General features: G+C 39.6%; 1 protein-coding gene across 6 annotated transcripts; it reads left to right on the top strand.

The window, feature by feature from the left end:
- Positions 1-8,521: 8,521 nt before the first annotated feature.
- On the top strand, positions 8,522-13,532 carry LOC307031251 (uncharacterized protein). Of its 6 annotated transcripts, XM_079668194.1 has the most exons (12): positions 8,522-9,055; positions 9,289-9,407; positions 9,486-9,792; positions 9,894-9,973; positions 10,190-10,248; positions 10,498-10,537; positions 10,618-10,685; positions 10,775-10,864; positions 11,000-11,313; positions 12,093-12,265; positions 12,555-12,769; positions 12,846-13,532. In XM_079668194.1, the coding sequence occupies exons 1-10, from the start codon at positions 8,881-8,883 to the stop codon at positions 12,095-12,097; spliced, it is 1,257 nt and encodes a 418-aa protein (XP_079524320.1). In that variant the 5' UTR covers positions 8,522-8,880; the 3' UTR covers positions 12,098-12,265; positions 12,555-12,769; positions 12,846-13,532. The 6 variants fall into 6 exon arrangements, with proteins under 6 accessions (XP_079524320.1, XP_079524319.1, XP_079524317.1 ...); XM_079668193.1 differs by lacking the exon at positions 12,093-12,265; XM_079668191.1 differs by lacking the exons at positions 12,093-12,265; positions 12,555-12,769; positions 12,846-13,532 and adding an exon at positions 11,494-11,880.
- Positions 13,533-17,041: the final 3,509 nt, after the last annotated feature.

The following is a 17,041-nucleotide window of genomic DNA, read 5'->3' on the forward strand; positions in this document are numbered from 1 at the left end:
ATAATGATACTTGGGAGAGACAACGGAACAGTGTGCACAACATTTTTAGGGAGGTTTGAAAGTAAAAACAGCTCCAAACTGCATTTAATTTTGCTCAGACGTGTAGAGAGGGTGGTTTTCTCTCCACAACGGAACAACCAGGCCAGGGCTGTGTGTGTGTGTGTGTGTGTGTGTGTGTGTGTGTGTGTGTGTGTGTGTGTGTGTGTGTGTGTGTGTGTGTGTGTGTGTGTGTGTGTGTGTGTGTGTGTGTGTGTGTGTGTGTGTGTGTGTGTGTGTGTGTGTGTGTGTGTGTGTGTGTGTGTGTGTGTGTGTGTGTGTGTGTGTGTGTGTGTGTGGGTGGGTGGGTGGGTGGGTGGGTGGGTGTGTGTGTGTGTGTGTGTGTGGGGGGGGGGGTGCTGATTAGCTCTGGCTCTGTTTGGGTTCTGAGGAGTGGACAAATTGGAGCCGACCTCAATATATAGGACGTATTATTTTCCCCTCCCGACATCCAGGTCTTTGTGTGTGTGTGTGCGCAGGCATGCTCTGCCAGCCTCTCTGAACAACTCACTCATGCACAAAATAACAACGCACACACTCACACACATGCAGAGATGAAAAGGGGATCTATTTCCTGTGAAAGAGGCCTCTGGGTTGATGTTGCTCTCTTCCTGAATAAATCTTTCATTTTCATGCAGAGGCATTAGAGATTGCATTAGTGTTGCTTACAGTATAACTGTGTGTGTGTGTGTGTGTGTGTGTGTGTGTGTGTGTGTGTGTGTGTGTGTGTGTGTGTGTGTGTGTGTGTGTGTGTGTGTGTGTGTGTGTGTGTGTGAACCCATGCATACATAGCAGCTATGTTGGAGCGTGTATTTAGACCACTGGGGCACATCTTACTAATGCTTCCTCACTAATGTTTTCACACCCTACAGGCTGCTGGGACCCCTGACCATCGTCTCTACCAACCACTTGCCGGCTCATGCTGCTGCGGGGGGGGGGGGAAGAGACAGTGATTGATGCTTTGACCTCTGGCGGACTGCCTGCATTTAGCGGTGAAAAGGGCATCTGTCATGCTCTGCTCAACCACCGTCTGTCCCTCTCACAGCAGCCCCCTCAGTCTAGTGTGCCCCCCCCCTCACAGCTCAGTGTCTGTGCAGCCAACACAGTCTCACTCCCTGATAGTCCAATATCGCTTGGTCAGGGTCCTTTGGCGTGCAGTTGTGACGCACCGGGTCTCCTTCAGCTTCATAAACGGACGCAAAGAGCTTTCAACTGATTGCAATGTAATCTGGTGTTTTTGAGTTGATGAGTAGTGCAGATATCACTGTAAAATCAATCGACAGTATGGAGAATACTTACTTCCGGGTGTAAAATTCTCCGTTATCCAATGGGAATGGACGCTCACATTGCCTTTAACTGCTGCCGATATGGACCAATGCGGTGTTTCCCTGAGCGTCAAATACCGCCGCTGATTAGAATACATTGCAATCAGTTAAAAGCTCTTTGCGTCCGTTTATGAAGCTGAAGGAGACTCAACTGCACGCCAAAGGACCCTGACCAAGCGTCGCTATTGGACTATCAGGGAGTGAGACTGCGTTGGTGCAGCAAACGGCTGTGTGGTGACTTTATAATGTTTTATGATTACAAATTGGTGAAATCATGTAATATCTCTCAATTAAAAGGTTGTATGAATGCTAACTCCAACTTTAGTCCAACATTAAGCTTAGTTAATGCCAGAACAAAGAGTCACTGCTACACAATTATGGAGCTATTTCAGGGTCATAAGTTTTGATCATTCAAAAAAATACAATTTATTCGAAAGTCCAAGTTTTCATCCTGAATTTTGAAAAATACAATGTTGTATTCAAAACAAAAAAAAGTATTTGAAATAATTGTTCAGGTTGAATATTATTTGGATTCAGCTCAGCAATTTCTTTTAATAAAATATTTATTTTCATATTTCACTTTTATACATACAGTGGGGCAAAAAAGTATTTAGTCAGCCACCAATTGTGCAAGTTCTCCCACTTAAAAAGATGAGAGGCCTGTACTTTTCATCCTAGGTATACCTTAACTATGAGAGACAAAATCCAGAAAATCACATTGTCTGATTTTTAAAGAATTTATTTGCAAATGATGGTGTAAAATAAGTATTTGATCACCTACAAACAAACAAGATTTCTGGCTCTCACAGACCTGTAACTTCTTCTTTAAGAGCCTCCTCTTGTTCCTCCACTTGTTAACTGTATTAATGGCACCTGTTTGAACTCGTTATCAGTATAAAAGACACCTGTCCACAACCTCAAACAGTCACACTCCAAACTCCACTATGGCCAAGACCAAAGAGCTGTCAAAGGACACCAGAAAAAAAAATTGTAGACCTGCACCAGGCTGGGAAGACTGAATCTGCAAAAGGTAAGCAGCTTGGTTTGAAGAAATCAACTGTGGGAGCAATTATTAGAAAATGGAAGACATACAAGACCACTGATAATCTCCCTCGATCTGGGGCTCCACGCAAGATCTCACCCCGTGGGGTCAAAATGATCACAAGAACGGTGAGCAAAAATCCCGGAACCACACGGGGGGACCTAGTCAATGACCTGCAGAGAGCTGGGACCAAAGTAACAAAGGCTACCATCAGTAACACACTACGCCGCCAGGGACTCAAATCCTGCAGTGCCAGACGTGTCCCCCTGCTTAAGCCAGTACATGTCCAGGCCCGTCTGAAGTTTGCTAGAGAGCATTTAGATGATCCAGAAGAGGATTGGGAGAATGTCATATGGTCAGATGAAACCAAAATAGAACTTTTTGGTAAAAACTCAACTAGACGTGTTTGGAAGAGAAAGAATGCTGAGTTGCATCCAAAGAACACCATACCTACTGTGAAACATGGGGGTGGAAACATCATGCTTTGGGGCTGTTTTTCTGCAAAGGGACCAGGACGACTGATCCGTGTAAAGGAAAGAATGAATGGGGCCATGTATCGTGAGATTTTGAGTGACAACCTCCTTCCATCAGCAAGGGCATTGAAGATGAAACGTGGCTGGATCTTTCAGCATGACAATGATCCCAAACACACCGCCCGGGCAACGAAGGAATGGCTTCGTAAGAAGCATTTCAAGGTCCTGGAGTGGCCTAGCCAGTCTCCAGATCTCAATCCCATAGAACATCTTTGGAGGGAGTTGAAAGTCCGTGTTGCCCAGCGACAGCCCCAAAACATCACTGCTCTAGAGGAGATCTGCATGGAGGAATGGGCCAAAATACCGGCAACAGTGTGTGAAAACCTTGTGAAGACTTACAGAAAATGTTTGACCTCTGTCATTGCTAACAAAGGGTATATAACAAAGTATTGAGATGAACTTTTGTTATTGACCAAATACTTATTTTCCACCATAATTGCAAATAAATTCTTTTAAAATCAGACAATGAGATTTTCTGGATTTTTTTTTTCTCATTTTGTCTCTCATAGTTGAGGTATACCTAGGATAAAAATTACAGGCCTCTCATCTTTTTAAGTGGGAGAACTTGCACAATTGGTGGCTGACTAAATACTTTTTTGCCCCACTGTATTTTGATATTTGAATACTTGTTTTTTTCAGTTTCAGATTTTACGTTTTCAGATTCAAAACAATTATTTTTTCAGTTTCAAATCTTTAATTTCAGGTTTCAATCTTTTTTTCGCCTTCAGATCGTTTTTCACTTTCAGATCTTTTTTTTCGCTTTTAGACTTTTGACCCTCATATTGCTTCGGGGGCGGGCAAAGAGTAGTTTGGCACCCTGAGTGACAGCCCTCCCTCTGTCATGATGCCTTCATGGATGTTAAGTAGCGCAAGAAATACAACTACACACTTTCTATACACAATATTCTCGTGATTGGTGGTAAACAAAACTGATACCAGCGTCAAAGTTCCGTTAAGCGAGCTGTTGAGCATCGTAGTTGGCAACAAGGTATAAGAGCAATAAAGTGTGCGAGAATCTGAAATCACGTATCCGCAATCAAGCGTTGTCCTTCCCCACTTCCACGTAGCTCCATGAACGCAGCGTAGTATTGGCTTGGTTTTTGCCATCAGAATCAGAATACCTTTATTAGTCCCACAGGGGATACATTTACATTGTTACAGCAGACAAGAGCTAAAGACCACTTAATGTTACCTAAAGCATGCGTACAAAAAGTATTAAAGATTAAAAAAAGAAATTATATATATTTTTAAAGTTACACATTTCACATAATACACACCCTGTGACAGTTCTGCGGATTTAGCAGCCAGGTATATATTGCACAGTTTTTAACGGCATATATATATTGCACATACTGCAAACATTGCACATAGTTGGTATTTATCAACAAGAGGTGTTATAGTCTGTGTTGTTTTGTGCGGGGTTTACTAGTGGCTGGGCTGGTTGTATAGTCTGACCGCTGCAGGAAGGAAGGACCTGCGGTATCTCTCCGTGAGACAGCAGGGGATGTGCGTCAGGTCCACCAGAACAACCTGCTGGCTTGTTGCGGATCATAGACTGTATATATAAATGGACATAGGGTCCGTGACGTCCCCCATAGGATTCTGCAGAGTTGCCGAGAAGGCCTTAGTAGGCGGAGTCGGCCACTAACGGCTCGACAGTGACGTCAGAGTTCAACTCCCACCTACTCCAGCCTGCTCCAAATAAGGGCAAAGAGGTGGAGCCGAGGCGGGACCTGCTGCCACCGAGCTGAAAGTTCCAGAGCTAGCTGAAGCTACCAAGCTAAGCTAACATGCTCCCCATCTGCACACTGACGTGGCATTTTACGTTTCTAAGGTAAGCGGACATGAAACTATTCAGCAAAACTATAAATAATAATCTAAGTTATTGAGTTTTTAGCATAATACTTCAGAATCTTAAAATCCCTTAACGTTTGTATGCAATTGTGCTAAATTCAACACTGGAATCAAGCAAATATTAATATGTTTGCATGACATTAGTTATTTATATTTTGATATCACTTAATTATATGTTTAATACATTTAAGTCAAGCTAAGGTACATGTAATGGTAGCTAGTTAGTGCTCTTACCTGTGAGGCCTCCTCCAAACAGCATAATAACCAGACTGTATCATTAAAACTAAGTACCAGTTCTAGATCCTTGACTTTAGACAAACAATTCAAAAGACAACATATATTTAAAGACCAATATTTATTTGAATGTGCCTCTTAACCTGATATATTAGTTATACAGTGATAGTATTGACAAGCTAAAAAAACTGAGCAACTCAGCAGTCAACTTTATGTTTCTTATTGTCTAAAGCATTTATTATTTTCATTTTCCACCTCTCATATTCAGTGTGGACGGATTGAGACAGCGTGGTGTCCATAGAGCTGCAGAGACTTCAGGGAGAAACCTCCGTGTGATGGACGTCCTGTCTGTTGGTTTGGAGAGGACTGTGGGTCTTTCCTCAGCGAGGAGGACCAGGCCTGATGGAGGAGCCCATGCTGGGCACAGCTGATACCAACTGCACAGGCCTAGTCTATCATGTTATTTGAGTAAATGTGTTTAAATACATTTAATAGGTTTACACCTTCTGTCCATATGTGCTTTTTATTTAAAATATTTGATTAACTTTTGGTTCACATTTCAATAAATTGTATTTGTATTTGCACTCCTTTTGTCCATTATTCTTACTGAAAATGTTAGATTACACATTCACATCTGACTGAAGATTGGCCCCATTTATTTGTGACTTTGCAAACTCTGCGGTACAAGGCACAAGTGATGTGAAGCTCATAAAGCGAGGCAAATAGAAATAATCAGCGGATGGAGCTGACTGTTTTTACAATAAAAGTAGTTTCTTAGTGTACTGGTCTTAAAATCTCATAGCATCAGCTTTTAATTTTCCTCTTGGATGTTCTTCTTGACCCTCAGAGAAGGAGAAAATGTCGTGTCTTTCAGGCAGGTCCTTTCCTAACAAAAATGACAGGAACAAGACTTGCAGAACAAGTGCGTTATTTATGAAAGCGGTGTGTTTGTGTGTTTAGCGGCTGTAGATATAATTATTTTGTAATTGACCTTTTGCAAAGCCACGCCCCTAAATGCCCGTTGTCCAATCATATTCTATCACGTGCGCGGCTCCCTGTGGAAGTCCGACAAGCTTAGCGTTCAAATTCATTGCGAAAATGGTGAAGCGTTGTGCTTATGGTCTTTGCAAATCGGATAGCAGATATCCCATAAGCTTAGAGGGGGGGGGTGATATTTTACCCGTTTCCTAAACCCAAAACCCGAGAGGAGAGATGCCGCCAGTGGATAAAGAAATGCGGCAGGCCCCATGCCCAGCTGAATATGGCGAATATCAACAAACACAAATACGTTTGCTCCAAGGTAAATACGTGCTAACGTAGCTAGCTAGCTAGCAAAGATTACATTCACAAATTAACTAACTAATTTAATTAACTAATTTCACTAACTAACGTTAGCTAAAGTCACACGACTACAGCTGTAAGCTGTGTGCTTATAGGTCGTTTTGACCATTTATATCACTTGATGCATAATAATGCCTGAACAGCTGAGCTCCGTTATTAGTCTACCTGTGGTCAAAGTACAAACAAGAAAGCCAACAGGCAATCATTCACTTATATTTTGCTTTAATCTTTGTAGCATTTTGTTAATGGAAAGCCTACTGCCGACTTCCCTAATCCTGCTGCACAAGTGGGCACCCCGACCCCCACAAAGGATCAACAAGGTGGATGCAGAAAGCCACCAAGGAAACGGTAGTTAACTTTAGACAAACTACAACATTTAATGCCTCTTGTGATTGTATTGTTTTATTCCAAAATAATAATAATAATTCCGTCGAATTTGACATACAGCTCATGTGGTTTTTCACTCTTGCACTGCGACCTGTATGCAAGTGCCTCTATTGATGTTGTGCCTCCCTCTTTTCTAATGTTTATACTGTGGATATAACCCTCCATAGCGTATTGTAGCCCCTTTTGTCGGGACCTGGAGGATATTGCTGCGTTATTGCTCCAAAATTAGTCTGTTAAGGCGACTCCGACATTACGGAGACCCTCCATTATGGCTTTGTTTAACGCATCTGGCTCTCAGCTTGTTGGACTAGCAACAGTAACCAAGGGGGGGCGTGGCTTTGCGAAAGGTCAATTGTAATGTTTTTTTTTTATTTCAACAGTGAGCTACAAAGACAATCAGATTATGAATGAACAGTATGAAGTTCATCAACATTGAATTATATGTTATCAAAATAATATTGAACTGTTATCAAAACGTAGTGCAACTGTAGAAGCTTGCTCTGTTGTCTCACTGAAAGAATAACTTTTCCCACGTTTTTTACAGACAATATTGAGAGATAAATAGTAGCAGTTCTCACTATGTGTTAAATATATTTGCCTTTAATACATTAAATTAGAAAGCTGACAAAATCACATTGCTTGTTAACATCTAAATGTAACTTTTTGCATGGAAAAAACCCTCACTGATGTGTAGGTGATCTAGTATTGTTTAACGGAATGTATATCAGTGTATTAAAGTCAATACTTCATTTATTTAAACCAATATCTTTCTTGATTCTTTGTACAGTATGAAAAAAAGAGTCTTTGTACCTGAGCTGAAGTTCACTGCTGTGAGGAGTCCAGTTCTGTCTCTCACTCTCTGGTCCAGCCTGTCTGCATCACCTGGACCCCTTAAACAAACAGATATATATGTAAAGTACCATGTGTACAAACAATATAACTGATTCTCTTCTGTTGAACATGTTGGATTGTGTATTGTCCGAGTCAGGGTCCTTTTTATTCTACTGTAACTTTGGACGTTGTGTTACCAATGCTTACTGTTTATTTGATACCAATTTGGTAATACAATTCATAAAAACAACAAGGTTTGGGTTTGTTCTTCAGATGTTAACGTCTAAGCTCAATAATGAACTCCAGCTCAAACAACCATATTGTAATATCTAAGTAATCATCTTGAAATATGACATTAATAATTGTAATATACACACATCTTATTTTGAGGTTGATTTCACATACACTACTTCGACATTAGCTTGTCTACATACTTGAGCATAGCCAATTTAAATTAACCTTAGCGATGCATACAGTTCCTACCTACATAATAATCATCTCTCTAAGCTACAAGGATGACCTTATTTTATCAACCTCAAACAGAAGCCGCTTGTTCTACAGTATTATCCCACTTAACGCTTAACACTTGTCTATTTCGTTTTAACTTTTATATATACAGTCTATGATTTTAACTTGGAGGCTACGATTAGCATCGTTAGCACCGATGTAGCTACTACTCACTTACACGCTAACCCAAGCCTTAACATTAATTACTTAGCTGATTAAAATCATTAACAAATAAATAAGTAATCAAATTTCACTTACCGCAAAACCGCATTCATGCACCGTCTGTTTCAACCGCAGAGCGAGTCACAATAGTCCGATCTATAAGCATGAAGAACAAACAAACACGGCCGGGGGCAAGTTGTGTTCCCTGGATGAGCTGAACAGGCAGAGTGCCTGTAGCTTCACGGAGCAGCTAGCAGAGAGACAATAGTACGGTGGCTGGGAAGTGCAATGGACAATTACAAAGTGTGAAACACTTTAACAAAGCTTGAGACAAATTTACATTTTATAAAACAAAATTACATTAGCAAAAACACTTTTACCAAGGATAAAACAATTTAACATTAACAAAAACAAATTAACAAAATGCAAAACACTTTAGCATTTCCCGAAACACTTTAACATTTCCCGAAACACATTAACATTTCCCGAAACACATTTACAAACCAGAATCAAACCGGAAGTGACTTGACGTGACGTGACGTGACCATAGGACGTGACGTGATTGGCTCAAATTTAAATTTGTTTTGGCGGAAAGACCGAAGGTGCGAGTGTGTTTCATATACAGTCTATGGTGTGTTTACGTTCGGTAAACATGTTTTGTCCGTTTTGTGGAAACAACCTGGAACAAGTGACACGGTTTTGCCTTTCGTGTGGAGGATCTCTGGAGTGTTTAAAGGACACGGACCAGACGGGTGTACCAAGCGCACAGGGGACATCGAAACAGCCGGAAAATGCGAAACAAAGTAAGTGTAGTATTGCGCTAGCTTTGTGATGCTAATGTAAGACATGCAGTAAATAAAAGTTCAATCACAGTTTCATATCAGTCAAATACCAATCCATGTCTTAACGGAATAGCAACGCATTGAGCTAATATGCTAGTTTTTATTTTTAGGTTTTCCGTAAACTTTAATGCACACTTGCTTTTGCTGATTGTTGGAGCTGCTAATTATTATATTTTTATTGGAACTATTCATAGCAGAACAACCAGGCCGATCCTATAAACTTTTCATGGAGTACAGAAACTCAAAGTCAAAAGAGAAACAGTCTTTTAACTGTGGCAAAGGAAGACTTAAACAAGAAAAGAGACGAGTCCAGGTAAGCTGCATTAACCGTTTCATAGAAATCTCAGTGTCTCTGTGTGTGTCATTACTTATATCTCTGCTATTTTACTAGATAAACATAGGAATGATGTCGCCACAAGGAGTTGATTTAAAGCCTCGGAGAGGGAAAACACTCCAGTTGTTTACAGACCCGGAGGTAGCAGCACCTGCTATACTGGAACGAGCTGTCCAGAAAATGAAAGCCTTTAACAAGGACATGGATGAAGGACCGTACGTCCTTTTGTATCCAGACTGCTCAGAGGTTGTCAATGTGCCTGGTTCAGAAAAGCCATTCACATTGGCAGAATATAAAAAGGACTTAGGAAAGGCATATGCCAGGATCACCCTTTTCATTTGCCTTGAGAAACATTTTAGAGGAGGTTTGTGGATGTTACTATTCAATATTTTTAATTGTTTACATGTTAACATCCTCTACTGCAGCATACATAATAATGTGTTGAACGTTCTGCTTTTACTACAGGGGATGATACCTCAGACTCTGATTCGGATATTGTCATCACATCTAGGAGCACAGCTGAATTCAATCAGGCTGACACTGTGGTGCGTAAATGATTTTATTTTAATGTTCATTTATTTATTTTTCATATACATTTGATTTTAAGCAGGAAATCTATATTCTGGTAAATATTTTAGAAGAACCAACTTGGCAGTTACAATTACTATCAGAAACACTCACAACGTTTCACTGTTGATAGACATTATGTGGTAAGGGAACAATAATGGAAGCTGTTGATAATTGTACACTTTTACTCTCAGGTATTTGAATTTGAACCACGAAACAAAAGTACTCCAAAACACAAACCGGAAAATGAAGGGTAAGTTTGTACTTATTTTTACAAAATAAGTAATTTATCTTTAAGTGGATGATAAGAATAGGCCACAGCATTTTCTCTTGTGAACATGGATACAAAAATACCATACATGTCATGTTTAATCTAATTTCAAACAAAAATAATCTGTTATTTATAAATCTTATGGTTCCTCCTACCTCTAAATGTTACTTAAAACTCAACTATACCCTGTATCATGAAGTTAATCATTTTATCAATTTTATCATGTTTCAGGAAGGCACTTGGACATTCATCCACAACTCAGCCTGGACAGGTATTGAGGCAGATTGTGGAAGCCTGATGTTTCTAATGTTCAGTGTTGTTTTGTTACAGAAATGTGTATTTGTATTTCAGATAGTAATATCTGATACTGAGGATATGGGTCCACCCAAAACAAATACAGACAAGACTACTTGCTACAGGTAAGTACAAATGTTAGTAACTCACTTACACGAGAAAGACATTTTTGTTTGTAAGATGTTTTAACATGGGAATGATCACTTCCTAACAGTACATACACAGACCTGTATGCATCATGTGTTGAAGAAGAGGACGAAGAGCTGGTTGCAGTCAACATGACGAGTTTATTGGACACTGAAATGTAAACGGACAGCTATTACAGTGACATTACATTTTTTTTCTCTGTACAATATTTCTGGTACAACATTTTTTTTTAAAAACTGTTTGTGCACTCTCTGGAATATCCACTAATAAGGTCACTTTTTTTCCTTTACAGGGAGGAGATGAACATTACATTACCTGCCATTATTGCTAACCTCTCACAGCCTATTGATCATGGAAGAGTCAGCCGGTTCAACATTTCAAGGGCTAATGTTTGGGATGGAGCAGTCAGAGGTTTCAAGCGTACATCGTATTCAGAAAACTGTGACATGCTGGTAAAATTCACTGATGATGCTGGTGTTTTCGAAGAAGGAATTGACTCAGGTGGTCCCAGGAGAGAGTTGTTATCTCTACTGATGAAGAATCTGAAAGACCGGCCCATTTTTGATGGGCCAGACGGACGCCGCTTCTTGGTCTACAATGCAAATGGTATGCATACGGTTAGAAGTGTACTAATACAATTGTTAATGATCATTAACCATATATATCACATGACATATGATTTGTTGCTTGAACAATTTTTTCCAAAACGTTGAGTTTCATTACAGTACATTAAAGTATATACTAAATAATGTTTTAATTTTGCAATATGAATACCTTTATTCACAGCTGTTAGGGAGGATGAATACTACTTGGCAGGAAAGATGATTGCAGTGTCAGTTGTGCATGGAGGTCCAGGGCCACATTTTCTGTCAAAAGATCTTGTACATTATCTTGCAGGCCAGCCTTCATTCAAAGCAACAGTTGATTTAATAACTGATGAAGAAGTAGGGAAAGCTTTACAAGAGGTGAGAATTGCATACAGCAACAGTGTGGTAGGGTGGATTATTATGTAGTTCCTGCAGTATTTTGAGACATCTTTACTTTACCTTTATCACATACACCGAATTGGCTTCATTTTTTGTTTTGTGATCAGAATCAGAATACCCTTATTAGTCCCACAGAGGGGACATTTACATTGTTGGAGCAGAATAGAGCCAAAGACAGCTTAATGTTACCTAAGAAGAATGATAAAAAACTAGTAAAGATACAAAAACACAATTTACAAAAAACACATCCTGTAATAGAGGATTTAGCAGCCAGGTATATATTGTACAAGGATAGTAGTAATAGTAATATATAAATCTTGCAATGGAAAAAAAATGGCAAGAATATACAGTACATGAAGTTATTGACTGGATTGTTTATATCCATTTTATAATCTTCAGATTGAGAATGCTGCCTCAGTGGATGCCTTGCGAGAAATGACCATGAGACACAGCACAATGCTACAGACAGCAGGTTGTCTGAGACATGTGGCTTCTGTTGAAGGAAAGAATGATATTGTGTCAGACTACCTCCAGTGGTACATTATTGGCCGAAACTCCTCTGTAATTGAGAGGTAAGATCATATTTGTATTCATGTGATTTTTTTTTAATGTATGTAAGAATTTTTTGTTTAAAATTCCTCATGGTCCCCCTCTTTGGTTTATTCTATGTTTATCTGTTAGCAATTAGTCAGTGTCAAAATGTGTGCCTGTGTAGTATAACTGATATGGGACGTCCGTCTCTCCTTTCCCTGCCTGTCTTGTGCCAATCTTTAAGTGCTCATGCCACCCCCCCCTTGTTTTAGGTATTAGGTTATTTAAATGTGACTTTGTGATGAAATATTTTTTTTGTTCACTCTTCAGATTCAAGGAGGGTCTTTCAGCCCTTCAGTTTTTAAACGCACTACAGCAGCACCCTACTCTGCTGGCCCCGGTCCTGTGCCACTCTGAAAAGCGACTTACTGCTCTGGAACTTGAGCGACTCTTCAAGCCTGACCTCAGTCCACCAGGGAGTAACAGGAGGCTTAGGGAAAGTCAAACTTTGGGCTACTGGGCAGACTATCTCCTCGATTGTGAAGGTTTGTAAATCGCTGTTTTTATAACTATTTCAGGAAACACATTGCCAAAATGTATCTGAACATGTTTTCTTTGCAGAAAGCCAGACTGCTGTGTCTTTGGAAGATGTTTTGATGTTTGCGACTGGGCTGACTTCACTTCCCCCATCTGGATTTGAACCATCGCCAGGAATAGAGTTCCTTGATGACTCTCCATTCCCAATGGCAAACACATGTTCCAACACATTAAAACTACCTCTCCTTGACGCATACAATGTGTTTAAGTCCCAAATGGACTTTGGAATGCAAAATTCTCCAGGATTTGGCTGTTTTTAAGTCATGTGACTGGATGACCCATAGAGTACAGACTCTATGAAGGTTTTTCATAGAGTAAACACTCTATAAAGGTTGTTCATAGTTGTTGTTGGATGTGAACGTGTTTTTTTTTTCTTCTTACAGCTCATGTTGTCCATTTAGTTTGGGACAAAATCAAAGTATTGTTCTATACCTATACAATTTTTATAAATACTTTGCTATACATATTTCACATTGCCACCCATAGCTTCTTTGTTGTAAATCAGTCATTCATTCTCAGGTTTCCAGTGAGTCCACATGGTTGAAATAAGACTTATACAGAAATGTTCTTTCTGCACACAATTACACACACAACATAACCTTGTTTGTGCTTGCTAATTGGAGCGTTGTTTGTTGTTATTCCGGTTATATTTTATAATGATTAAGATATTTATGCTGTGATTTGGTGCTGTATAAATGACATTGAAACAAATATGGTGATTGGCTGGAAACAATGTTCATTTCAAAATGCTGTTTTTATTTAAAAATGTATGGGAATATCTTTTTTCTAAATAGGACCAGTCTTCGGATGAACAGGTACCATAATCATTTGGATACGTCACAGGGGAAAGAGTAAATGCAGTCTGACAAACCATGAAACCAAGCATTGTTGAGCCCTGAAATCTGATTTGGAGTGGTGAAACAGTGCTACTGTACTTCTGGATACCTTTTCGATTACTTTATAACTGAGCATATTCTTTCAGCTTCGTACAGTTCTGATGCAGTCTCCCAGTTCTCTGGCTTCTGTAGGTCATTGCGCTCCATAGCAAAGTCCAAGTACTCTTGCATGTTTTGGTCCCCACATGGAGCTATTGACAGGCTTGTCTCAGGAACAGCATCCAATTCTGCCTGTTCAATCTCAAATCCACAGTCCCTGGAGCCAAATCTATGTTAAATAGAAGATATAGTATTTATTTACATTTAAGATAAAAACACAAAGAAGTATCAATCCATCACCAATGTATTACCTGTGGGGCAAGTAGTACAGTTCATTGGGCACTCCTCCTGGACATGATGCTGTTCTGGAAGGGCGAATCCTGTGACTGTTCCACAGTCTCACACACTCATCCAAGTCCTTCTGAATAACATCAACGAAGCAGAATCTCAGAAGGCACTGATGCTCGTGACTCCCGTTGAAGTATCCAGCATCTCGGAGGTCTGCAAATAGCTCCATCCAGAACTGAGACCTATAGAAATTGATATATTTTCAAGTGAATTATTAAGCAATATACAACAATTCTACAAATTACATTAAAAGGTTACCAGTAAAATCAACAACAAATCATTGAGTGTCTATTTCATAATTTATTTGCTTCACAACCTATAGGGCCTACGTCCCCTCAGGGGCCGCTGTTCAATCCAAAACCCACGCTTAGATGTTCACAGTTTCTAACTTTATTTCTGCCAAAAAGAAGTTCTAAAGAAAGGCCTTGTATAGTCTGTGTCATAGACTACAGGCTATATATTATATCTATTATAATAAAAACTGATACACTTTAGCTAAGCAAATGTTGTTTGTCTGACAGGGTTGGCAAGTAATAGAAAATAATGATAAACACTTACCTTCCCTTTCTTAATATGGACCACCAGGACTCAATGCGCTGATTAGTCATGGATGTGCCATACATGTGGCTGGACGCTCCAGAGTAGTAGTCATGGTGATGGTGACGTAGGGTACACTGAATTGCAGCCTTAATTCCGTTCTCCGTGCCACAATCAGTCCGCAGCCTCATGGGGATGACACCGAGGGTTCGCACACATTTGAGGAAATATTGAGCGATAACTCTTGGGTTATTGTTTGTTGGACCACATTCAAGCCATAGTACTTGACGTGAAAATCCATCTATGCATCCTGAAAGGGCCACACCGAATGGCTTAAGTTTGTCATAACCGTCAGCATGCCACATATAGTTCGGTCCCATTGAGTGGTAGGTTCTCCTTATAAACCTTCTGCGAGATCTCCTCTCGCAGCCTCGAGGGTTAAGCTCCCGGAGCAAATTCATAACATCATCTCTCTTCACTCGAAGACTGTACTTTTGTTTTAGTGCCTGCCACATTGTTCGGTATCCAAACAATTGTCCAGGTCCACGAAGTTCCAACCTGATGGCGTTAATTACAGCGATTTGAGAGGAATAACCCTTTCTGTGGTAAAACCCGGCTTGATTCAGTTTGCTTTTAAGAGTCCTCAAACTGATTTTTACACCGTGAAAGGTAGACAAAATGTCCACGATTACAGCATACGAGTGACCTTCATTAAAATATTGCACGCAATGATGCAAGATATCTGGTCCTTCTGTCTGATCCGTGTCCTTTAAACACTCCAGAGATCCTCCACACGAAAGGCAAAACCGTGTCACTTGTTCCAGGTTGTTTCCACAAAACGGACAAAACATGTTTACCGAACGTAAACACACCATAGACTGTATATGAAACACACTCGTACCTTCGGTCTTTCCGCCAAAACAAATTTAAATTTGAGCCAATCACGTCACGTCCTATGGTTACGTCACGTCACGTCACGTCACTTCCGGTTTAATTCTGGTTTGTAAATGTGTTTCGGGAAATGTTAATGTGTTTCGGGAAATGTTAAAGTGTTTCGGGAAATGTTAAAGTGTTTTGCATTTTGTTAATTTGTTTTTGTTAATGTTAAATTGTTTTATCCTTGGTAAAAGTGTTTTTGCTAATGTAATTTTGTTTTATAAAATGTAAATTTGTCTCAAGCTTTGTTAAAGTGTTTCACACTTTGTAATTGTCCATTGCACTTCCCAGCCACCGTACAATAGAGAACCGCAATGACGCGTCGTAAAACCCGGAAGTAAGTTAGCATTTTTAGCACTTCCGGTTCCTTCCTCAAAAAGCAATGCATTTTTTCCATAGGGTTTTGGAAAATAGCTCGAAATAAGTTCTGTGGTTGACAAAAATGTAAGAGATAAATCACGTTTTGTTCTACGACATTAAATACATCAGCAGTGACCCCACTGGGGATTTTTGAAGAGTTTACGTGTCTGAAAAACGATGGTTGTTACCGAGTGGCTGAATAGGACTACAGAAATTGTCGAGGCCGTTGTACGTCATTACGCCGAACACGTAAACACTCCCGCTAAGTTTGTTTTCCCCTGTGTTCTGCTTGAAAGCAAGTACCTGCCTATCTTTAGTATCTGTATATCTATATCTGACCATTAGAATCTGTATTTTTGAAATTGTCGTTTTTAACACCGTAGTTTTACAAATTATAGAATAATTAATTACCAGTGTTTTCCAATTTATTTCCAGTTCGTTTCGTTAGCTAACGTTAGCTAAAGCTAGCGCTACTAGTTAGCTACGCAATGGTTTGTTGCTTTGCTCCGGGTTGCAGCCACAGCTCTTCGCATGAAACGTGCTTATTATATCGTTTCCCAGCCAATGTTTTCCAAAGGAGAGTCTGGATTCGTGCCATGAGGTAAGCTGACGTTACATTTTTTTCCATGTCACGGTGAAATGTAAATGATGGGTAGTGACTGTATCACCATTTTAGAGATGGCACTTCTGAAAAGACCGCAACATAAGTAAAGATAATGAATAAATCCTATTAAAACCTGTGTGGCTTATATGATAAGTCTAATTAGTACAAGCAGCATAACGTTTCACCATGTAACTAAAGATTGAAGTCAGGGAAATCAGTTTGACATATTGAACTAATAACAAATCACCTCTGGCTGGCAGAGAACTCTCTACTCCATAGCTTCTCTTGGACGTAAAATCACATGTACATTTTACATTTATATTCAATTTAATATTCCATCCCTCACATACTTTTGTATATATAATAACTTATATTTTGTTTTTCTTGTTATGCTGCTGCAACACAAACATTTCCCAAATTGGGATCAATACAGTAATACCTTATCTTAATTAATTAAGAAATATAACTATTATAATTATTGTAGCAGCTGACACCTATTT

This window comes from Notothenia rossii, assembly GCF_949606895.1.
Source record: "Notothenia rossii genome assembly, chromosome: 3".
Classification (NCBI taxonomy): domain Eukaryota; kingdom Metazoa; phylum Chordata; class Actinopteri; order Perciformes; family Nototheniidae; genus Notothenia; species Notothenia rossii.

Coding starts and splice junctions, on each gene's coding strand:
- LOC307031251 (XM_079668191.1), top strand. CDS start 8,881: ATGGTGTGTTTACGTTCGGTAAACATGTTTTGTCCGTTTTGTGGAAAC. Junction 9,056..9,288: donor GCCGGAAAATGCGAAACAAA/GTAAGTGTAGTA, acceptor AACTATTCATAG/CAGAACAACCAGGCCGATCC. Junction 9,793..9,893: donor TGAGAAACATTTTAGAGGAG/GTTTGTGGATGT, acceptor CTTTTACTACAG/GGGATGATACCTCAGACTCT.